Raw genomic sequence first — 9,440 nt, 5'->3', positions numbered from 1 at the left:
GTGGGGCAGCGGCTCGGGTAAGGGAGCTAGCTTCCAAAACCGTTGGCTTCCGAGCGCCGCTCCTGCTGCCGCCCCCTCCCTACGGGTCCCCCGCAGCCCGGCGGCCGCCCCGGCCCCCACGGTAACAAAGGCTGGCCCGGGAAGGCAAATGCGTGGGGAGGAGCGGCAGGAGATGGGAAGGGCGGGCCCGGCTCGGAGCAGCTGCCGCTTCCTCCTCAAGTCCCTCGAGGGGCCTGAGTCACGGGCCGCCGCCCTGGGTTGGCGAGCTGGGGGCGGAGGTCTGGACACCTGGGTTATCCGGGAGCCGGGTGAGAAGCCCTGGGGACAGACGTCGGAGAGCCAGGGCTGGCGGCGGGAAGAGAGGAGACCCGGAGCCGAGTCCCACGCGGGGTCGGAGGCAGCGAGGCTCCGCCCCCTCGCCCGGCTCCGCCCCGCGCCCCCTTCCCTCTCCCCATTGTCCTCAGACAAAGCGGCCGTCTCCCCCCGCCCGGTCCCCTGGTCTCTGTCTCCGTCCCTCCTCCTTGGCTCCCTCTTTCCGTCCTCCTCTCCCTCCCTCCTCCCCTCCCTCCTGTCTCCGGATCTCCCTCGATCCCTCTCTCCTCCTCTTCCTCTCTCCTCCTCTCTCCGGACGTCAGGCTCCTTCGCACCCCCTCCCCTGGGAGCCCCGCGGCGTGTGAGTTGACTGAGGGGCTTCAGCCTTGGGGAGGGGGTGTCTCCTCTCCCGTCCCCGCTCCCGTCCCCGGCCCGAACCTTGGGCTGTCTCCTCTTTGTGCCGAGATTGCCTGTCTGTGCGGTCAGAGCCGGGTGGGGATGGCCGGCTATGTCGGGGTTCCGTGAGAGCCAAGACCCGGGCACAGGACTGGCAGGCTCCGGAAAAAAGAGGTGTGGGGCCGGTGCTCCGCACGCCTGGGTCCCGGGGCACCGCCGGTGGGGGAGGCAGGCGGTGGTGCCGGGACCGCGTTAGGGTGGGGGTGGACGCCAGGGTTCTGGGAACGTGCTGGCAGGTCCGACACCCGGGTTCCGAAAGTCCCCGGGGGAGGGTATTTCCCCTGACCCGCCTCGGGGCGGAGTGCGGGGCGGAGGGGTGGGGGCTGGGGGGCCGGAGAGGCGTGGCCCGAGCAGAGCTGGAAGGGGAGCCCGGACCTCCTGGGCCCACGCTGAGACGCGCCGGGCTGCAGCCGCGGAACCCCCTCGCCCCTCTGCCCCCTGACTTCCCCTTCTCCCTTAGACCTCTCCACTCTCCGCCCTCCCACCTCCCCGACACCCCCTCAGGTCCCAGTGCCCCCTCTCCGGCGGGATTCCCTGACCTCTCTTCCCACTCTCACCGCTCCTGGGGTAGCGGTGAGGCAACCTCGCCTGGACCCTGTCCCCCTCACGTCCAGCCTCTCCTTTCTCTCTTCGCCCTCGCGCCAACTTCTCTCGTTTTTCTCTCTTCTCACATTCTGGGGACTGTCTCTGATACCCAATAACCTGTACTGACAAATCTGACTCCTGCCTCTTTGCCCTGAATCTCCACTCTTCCTCTCAACCCATCCCCCGACCGCCATCAACTTGGCTATTAGTTTCCCCTTCACTTTCTCAGCTTTTCCCCTTTCTCTGCTCCCCGCTCTTTCCCTCTGTCCTCACCCTCAGCTCCTCTGCCCTCCTCTGTGTCCCACCTCTCCGCTCCACTACCTCCCCTCCCACCCCCATTCTCACCCTCTGGGCCTCTCTGGAGCCTCTCCTTCCTGTTCTCTGCCCCCAGCGTTCCCCACCCTCCCCAAGGGGACCATGGCCACCATCCCGGACTGGAAGCTACAGCTGCTAGCCCGGCGCCGGCAGGAGGAGGCAGCCGTTCGTGGCCGGGAGAAGGCAGAGCAGGAGCGGCTGTCCCAGATGCCAGCCTGGAAGCGGGGGCTTCTGGAGCGCCGCCGGGCCAAGCTTGGTCTGTCTCCCGGGGAGCCTAGCCCTGCGCCTGGGACTACGGAGGCTGGACCTCCAGACCCAGACGAGTCTGCTGTCCTCCTGGAGGCCATTGGGCCAGTGCACCAGAACCGATTTATTCGGCAAGAGCGCCAGCAGCAGCAGCAGCAGCAGCGGAGTGAAGAGCTACTTGCAGAGAGACGGCCTGGGTCTTTAGAGGCCTGGGAGCGGAGACTCAGCCCTGGGGAGATGCGGGATCAGAGCCCCAAGGGAAGAGAGTCAAGAGAAGAGCGGCTCAGTCCCAGGGAAGCCAGAGAGAGGAGGCTGGGGATAGGGGGAGCTCGAGAGTCGAGCCCCAGGCCTTTGGAGGCTCGAGACTGGAGGCAGAGCCCAGGAGAGGCTGGAGACAGGAGCTCCAGACTGTCAGAGGTGAGGAAATGGAGGCTGAGCCCTGGGGAAACTCCAGAGCGGAGTCTGAGACTGGCAGAGCCTCAAGAACAAAGCCCCAGGAGAAAAGAGGTGATGGAAAATAGACTGAGCCCGGTGGAGTCTGACAACCAGAAGTTGGGCCTGACAGAGGCCCATAAATGGACGCCTGACTCCAGAGAGTCTCAGGAACAGAGTTGGGTACAACCGGAGGCATCAGAGTGGAGGCTGAGCTCAGGAGAAGAAAGAAAAGACTGCTCAGAGGAATGTGGGAGACAAGAAGAGAGGCCAAGTCCAAGGATGGTCCCAGAAGAGATGACAGCGTTGTCAGAGACCCTGACAAGGGAGGCTCCAGACAGCAGTTCTGGAGGAGTGGAGGCAGCAGAACAGAGGCCCACCCCTGCGGAGGATGGCGAGAGGGGCTTGAGGCTGACAGAAGGGTGGAAATGGACCCTGAACTCTGGGAAGGTTCGAGATTGGACACCCAGGGACACAGAGACTCAAACTCAGAAACCAGACCCTCCAGAGTCTGCCGAGAAGCACCTGAGTCCTCTCGCTGCAGAGGCTGGAGAAGGGGAAGCTGAGAAGGAGGAGGCAGGGGCCCAGGGCAGGCCTCTGAGCGCCCTGCAGAACCGCTGCTCTGTGCCCTCCCCCCTCTCACCAGAGGACGCTGGGACTGGAGGCTCTAGACAGCAGGAAGAGGAAGCAGGGGAACTCCGGCCCCCACCAGCAGCCCCTCTGTCTCCCCCACCCCCAGCCCCACCTGCCCCCCAGTCCCCTGGGGATCCCCTCATGAGCCGGCTGTTCTATGGGGTGAAGGCAGGGCCAGGGGTGGGGGCCCCCCGCCGCAGCGGACACACCTTCACAGTCAACCCCCGGCGGTCCGTGCCCCCTGCAGCCCCTGCCACTCCGGCCAGCCCAGCCACAGCTGACGCTGCAGTCGCTGGGGCTGGGAAGAAGCGGTACCCAACTGCCGAGGAGATCTTGGTTCTGGGGGGCTACCTCCGCCTCGACCGCAGCTGCCTTGTCAAGGGGTCCCCTGAAAGGCACCACAAACAGGTAGGGAGCAGCCAAGTCAGACTCCTCAGAAGCCCACTGTCAGCTCTCTGTGGGCTCCTGTCTCTGTCTCATACGCCTGTATTCTTGTCTCGGTCTATGCGTTCTTGTTGATTCCTGCCACCACTCTTCCTCCCCTGCGCACACACCCTTCCTCGTAGCCCTTCTTTTCCATTCACTTCCCAGCCCAAGGAGGCTGCCCCGCAGGCAAGCGCTGTCCTGGGTGTGTCACTCTCAGGCTGTGCCCAGGCTGCTCACCCTCCGTTCCCTCAGGCTCTGAGCCCCCAGCCCCCCAGTTCTTTCCATTGCTGACTCTGTGACCCAACCCAGGCCGTCTGGTGGGAGACCTGAGCTGAGGCCACAGCCTGGAGCCTGTGAGGGCAGGGTCCGCAGGGCAAAAGCACTTCCAGCCTTCCAGCGGGGAGGATGTCGGGGCGGGAAGCCTGGGGAGGTGGAGGGGTGGCTTTGGGCTTGTAGGGAGAAGTGAGCGGAGGAGGGTCTCACAGACCCGAGGACGAGGGGTGCGGAGGAGGGACACCGCAGGACAGCAGGGGGAGGGGAGTGGAACAGGGCCGGCCAAGGAGCAGAGAAGGCTTTCGAACCCCGAGTCTGCCCCATGGGAGAGATGCACACAGAGGCCATTTGAAGTGGGTGACCTCGAGGTTGCACACCCCCAGCTGGGCCGCTGCCTCAGACAGTACTCCCTTCTCTCTTGGGACAAGAAAAGGCTTCTCCTCTTCCAAAATACCCCCTCGCCACTCCCTCCCTGTCCTTCCTCCCTGGGCTTCCCCTCTGTCCCCAGAACTGGCTCAGCAGTTGATTTTCCCCTCTCTTCCTGCCATCCCGGCCTCTCCCTCCTCTTGGGGTAGAAAGAAAGAGAAGTGAATTTGGAGGCACTGTGCTGAGAGCAGGGAGTACAATGGGAGTTAAGGACGGGGTGGGGTGGGGGCGGGGTGGGGGCCGAGGCCAGCAGACGAAGGCAGCGCAGGGAAGTTGGCAACAGCCAAGCTGTCAGCCAAGCAGACTTCTCCCCCTGGCCCTGGCCCACGTCCTTCCCCACACACCAGCTTCCAGCTTGAAAAACTCTAAGGAAAGAGAGGTCTCTGCATCGAACATCTCTCCAGAGACTGGGAAGACCTTCCTAGTCTCCAGTTCTCATCTCATGTGTGACATCCTCAGACTTGTTTTTTGTGTCCTCAGTATCAGTGGGAAAGCACAGGGACCAAAGCTCAGGGTCACTTGAGACCCCAGTTCATCTTCACATGAAGCTTAAGCTCCCATCCCTGAGCTATGGTCCCTGAGTCTGTCCTGAGCTCTTGGACTGCTACCAGCCCCTTCTCCTTCAGGTTGGGCAGACGCAAGGAAGTAGATGAGGAACGACCAGGGTGAGGTGTTCAGAGAAGTCACTTCCTGCTGTAGAGGTTGGCTTGTGCCTCTGGGTAGGAACAAAGAGGGGAAGGCGTGAATTTGGGGGCCCAAAGCCCAGGGACTGTCTGAGCGCAGGGCAGGACCTGTGAGGGTGACCATACCTAGGTCAGGGAGCAGGGGAGCCGGAAGCAGATCGCCCAAACAGGAAGCCTGGTGGGGGGGCGGCCGGAAGGCTGGTGGGGCTGAGTGGCAAATGCAGGGCCACGGGCCTGCCAGAACTGTGCTCAGGATGTGGTGAGAGAATAAGGAAGCAGCCGCTCCGGGTGGGGGTGGGGGTGGGGAAGAAGCAGCACAGAGTTCTCTAGGCCCAGACACCTTCCCCTCGGCCCTCCCTCAGGCCTGCTCCACTTGCCCAGCACCCTGCTCATCAGGGACAGGCATGTCCTGTCCCCAGCTGCCAGATGAGGAATATGAGGACCCTGCCACCCAACACTCCCCCCCCTTCCCTAAATAACTCCTGTTTTGCAGGCTAATTCCATCAAATGTATCCCTGCCACTGGGAGAGAAATCCCAGCCCTGCCACTGGAGCCCAGGGGTTGGGCTGTGGCTGGTGCCCTTCCCCAGAGGCCCCTCTGGCAGGGAGACCAGCCCCTCCCCTCTCCAGCCCCCTTGTGACCTTATATAGCTGATGAGAGGAGTGAGTCACCCCCTCCGTACCCCCCACCCCACACGCCCCATGCAGGCTGTGCATTCCTGAGAAGCCCAGTCAGAAGCTGGGGCGGGTGGTGAGGAGGGAAGCAGGGTGGGGGGAGAGAGACAAACGTGGAGGGAGAGCAAATAAAATGGATCCTTTTCCAGAGCAGATAATAAACTACGCAGCTTGTTATCTCAAAAGGTGATATGAAAAGAAAACCGAAATGGGTTCCCAGAAGTTTGGGTAAATCTGTCAGCAATAGAATTAGTTCCTTTTGAGAAACTGGGATATAAGGGGTCTGGTTCCTGTCACTTGATTCTACCAGCCAGCTGTTCCACAGACACAGACTGGGGGTTGACTGTGTACAGACTGGACTGACCCCGCCCCCAGTATTCCCCCAGTGTTGGTCCTCTGTTGGGACCACATCTGAGGTCTGGATGAAGCCTTCCTTACCCATTGTGGCAACTTCCACGTTTCTGTTGACAGCAGACACAAATAAGTAAACAAATAAGTAAATTCTCTGGTAGGTTAGGTTAGAAGGTGGTAAGTGATTATGGGAAAACATTAGAACAGGGACAAGTGGAACCCAGAGGGCCAGGAGGTAGGAGGAGCAAATATGACAACTTTATAATAGCATGATGCAGAGAGAGGGAACCATGGCTACATTTGGGGGAAGAGTGTTCCAGGCAGAGGGAACAGCCAGTGCAAAGGCCCTGAGGTAAGAGTGCCCCTGGTGGGGCTGGAGGAGATCACAGCCAATGTGGCTGGAGTGGAGGAGGATGCTGGAGAGGAGTGGGGAGAGGCACACTGGCAGCCCCCTGTAGGCCTTGGCCAGTCTCTGGCTTTTGCTCCCAGTGAGGTAGGGGCCAATGCCAGGTTTGGACCCAGGGAGTGACACACACAGTCTCTGAGTTCTAGCTTCCCTCAGGGACCCAGGTGTTAGCAACCACCTGTGCAGCCACCAGCCTGGTTTCTCTCCTCATACCCCAGTCCCTGCAGAGACTCAGGGGTGCTGGGCTGCAGCCCCGAGTTTCTCAAACAGACGCCAGAGGAGGCCTGGGGAGATCATCTGGACCTTTCTGAGCAGTTCACATGGAATCCTCCTGTTTGTCTCCTTAATCGCTTTGGCTCCCAGAGTTAATCCCACCCTGCCCCTTCCCCCTGAGCTTCTTAGGAGGGCAAAGGGGAAGGGTAAAAAGGTAGTGAGAGCAGCTGGGGCTCGCCTGCTCTTGAGACAGTATGCTTAGGAAGGATTTTCTGCCCCGTCCAGATCCCTTCTGGTCATTTGCCTCTGTCTCTGCACGTCCCTTCTGGTGCACTGTCCACCCCCATGCCATGTTTGCCCGGACTTTCCTCTCTGCCCCTGTCACCTCCCCCAGCTGCACCTTTCAGGCACTCAGGCTCATCTTCTCCCTGTGTTTTGGGGAGAGTCTCTTCTCCTCTGGGCTTTTCTGTTGGTCTCCGCTCCCCTCTCAGACCCAAGACCCTTTCCTGTGGGTCCACTCCAGCTGGAGGAGGGGAGTGAGGGGGGTGAAAGGGGCTGGTGACCAGGGTCCTGGGTTTCCCCCAACATCAAGGGGCCAAGGCTATGGAAACCATTGTGCCTGTCTTTGCTTTTGGTGGGGATCCCTCCCAGCCAGCTCTTTCCAGCTCTTTTCAAATCTCACCTCCTCTGGGTAGCTGTCCTGATTGCTCCCAGGGTGCCCAAAGACTCAGTTCTGATCACAGGACTTATCTCCATGTTTTTAATTTGTTTTTACCCTTCTGCCTCCCACACTCTAACCCACTTGGTCCTCCGTTACTCACTTCTGCCACCTGGGCCCCCGCCAAAGCTCAGGTCAGTCAATGTTTCTGAAATGATATGATTGAAGAGGGAAAATCTGGGACTGGAGAGAGAGTACTGAAAGGACAACTGGCTTCCAGAGTGGCTGGGGAGGACAAAGTCAGCGAGTGCCCAAATCCAGTCCCCACTCTCCATCCTGCACCTGTTACCCTGCCGTCTTCCCCCTGCTGACCTCGCCTCCTCCCCCCTTTCTCTCCCACCCTCAGCTCAAGATCTCCTTCAGCGAGACAGCCCTGGAGACCACGTACCAATACCCCTCCGAGAGTTCGGTGCTGGAGGAGCTGGGCCCCGAACCTGAGGCCCCCAGTGCCTCCAGTCCCCCAGCGGCCCAACCCGACGACGAAGAGGATGAGGAAGAACTGCTACTGCTGCAGCCAGAGCTCCAGGGCGGGCTGCGCACCAAGGCCCTGATAGTGGGTGAGCGCGGGCTCCGCCGGCCCGACGGCGCCTCCTGGTGTTCGGAGTGGGCGCTGCGATCCAGGAGGGAGGGGGAGGATTTAATGTTGGCGCTTGGAAGGGTCTTGGCAGGGCCTCTAGCCCAACTGCTCCTTTCACAGATGGGAAAACGGAGGTCTTGGGAAGCGAAGTGCACGTGAGGTCTCCATATTTCAAAACCAGGCCTCTTTCTGAGCGCTCTAGTGTGGTTAAAAACACAGCGTTTGGATCAGAGAGGCCTGAGTTTGAATTCCATCTTGTCTCTTAATTGTGGTGTGACCTCAGGGAAATCACCTGACCTCTGGCCTCAGTTTATTATTGTGAAATGGGGTTAATAATAACTACCTCTTGGAACTGTTGGGAGGGTTAAGTAATTTTTGTAGAACACCTAGGAACTACGGCTGGACATCAAATTACTTAACCTCTCCTGGGGGTTATTGTGAGATTAAACGAGTTATGAGAATGGCTGGCACAGAATCCATGCTAAATGAGTGATGGCTGTTACTAGTAGTAACAGGCACTCAGGATGTGGAAGATATTATAAGATTTCCTACATGCCAACTGGCCTTCAGTGTGGGCATTGGGTCGGGAAGGCGGGAAGCAGAGACCCTCACTCATTCTCTATCCTTATTGCCTCCTCTCCCACAGATGAGTCTTGCCGGAGGTGACCCTCTTCCGACACTGGGATATACCTCCCTCCTTCCCAGAACTAAAGATCCTGGAGCCCAGAAGATTCAGAGCAGACAGACCTTGAACATGAGCCTGGCAGGGAAGGGCAACCCACATCTTCCAACTTGCTTTCCTCATCCTGTTTCTGGGGGCGGAGGCAACCGCACAGTTTCCACCCTCATCAGACATGCTGGTGCATCCTAGGTGATCCAAGATCCCCATCAAGTCCTGGGGAGGAGCACAGAACTCACGGGGCGCAGTGGGGGGGTACGGATGGAGCACCCTCTCCATCTCCATGGGCAGGGTAACTCTCCCCACAGCCTTCCTTGACTCCCCACCGCCCCCTGAGGCTCTCGGGATTTAAGTACCCATGTCCCTGGGAGACCTGGCCCCCACTGCATTTACAGGCACCTCTCCCTCCTGTTCCTTAGGTCACTGCCCCTTTGTTTACAGCGCCTGCCTCCTCTCTTGACCACAGCCTGGTTTACAAAATCCCCCAGTTCCCAGCCCCACCTGCCAAAGTCCCGGGTTTACAAGCCACGTCTACTTGTGTGTCCACAAAGAATCCTCTCCCCTGTCCCCTGAAGTCACCTCATTGGGGTGACCTGGGGGTATGGCTTCCTCCACCTTTGCTCAGTATTACTGTCTCAGTTTTCCCCAAGAGGGAAGGCTGGGAACCTTAACTCTGTATCCCCCTCTAGTTATTTAATTCTGTTCCTCCTAGTGGTTCACAATTGAACTGAATTGCGAGGGTGTGGGGTGAGTAATGAGGCGCCTCAACTTTCTTCCCCCAATTCTCCTTCCTTCTCCATTGCCTGGTTTTTTTGGTTTTGTTTGTCTTTTTTTAACTTTCCATAATAAAGTGGAGCTCTCTCCGACTCTCCTGCTGCTTCTTCTTTAGAAAAAGTGCATGTTGGGGGTGGGGTGGGCTCTGGGCTCCTCATTCCAGGCCTCTCCCTCCCATCTTCTTCTTAGCCGTGAAGAGGAAGCAGCCATGGCTGTGGGAGGGGAAAATGACGAAGGTGAACCAGGAACTCAGCAATGACT

The 9,440-nt window shown here is 59.5% G+C and overlaps 1 protein-coding gene across 3 annotated transcripts; it reads left to right on the top strand.

Annotated features, from left to right (window-relative positions):
* The first annotated feature begins 338 nt into the window (after positions 1 to 338).
* On the top strand, positions 339 to 9,271 carry PPP1R18 (protein phosphatase 1 regulatory subunit 18). Of its 3 annotated transcripts, none has more exons than XM_019949330.3 (4): positions 339 to 673; positions 1,745 to 3,387; positions 7,496 to 7,706; positions 8,373 to 9,271. In XM_019949330.3, exons 2-4 carry the CDS (start codon positions 1,771 to 1,773, stop codon positions 8,390 to 8,392), a joined length of 1,848 nt encoding a protein of 615 aa, XP_019804889.1. In that variant the 5' UTR covers positions 339 to 673; positions 1,745 to 1,770; the 3' UTR covers positions 8,393 to 9,271. The 3 variants fall into 3 exon arrangements, with proteins under 3 accessions (XP_019804889.1, XP_019804888.1, XP_004316703.1); XM_019949329.3 differs by having other exon boundaries at positions 339 to 882; XM_004316655.4 differs by having other exon boundaries at positions 339 to 3,387.
* Positions 9,272 to 9,440: the final 169 nt, after the last annotated feature.

Source organism: Tursiops truncatus, chromosome 10 (genome assembly GCF_011762595.2).
Source record: "Tursiops truncatus isolate mTurTru1 chromosome 10, mTurTru1.mat.Y, whole genome shotgun sequence".
Lineage (NCBI taxonomy): Eukaryota > Metazoa > Chordata > Mammalia > Artiodactyla > Delphinidae > Tursiops > Tursiops truncatus.
This window is presented reverse-complemented; position numbering and strand designations above follow the sequence as displayed.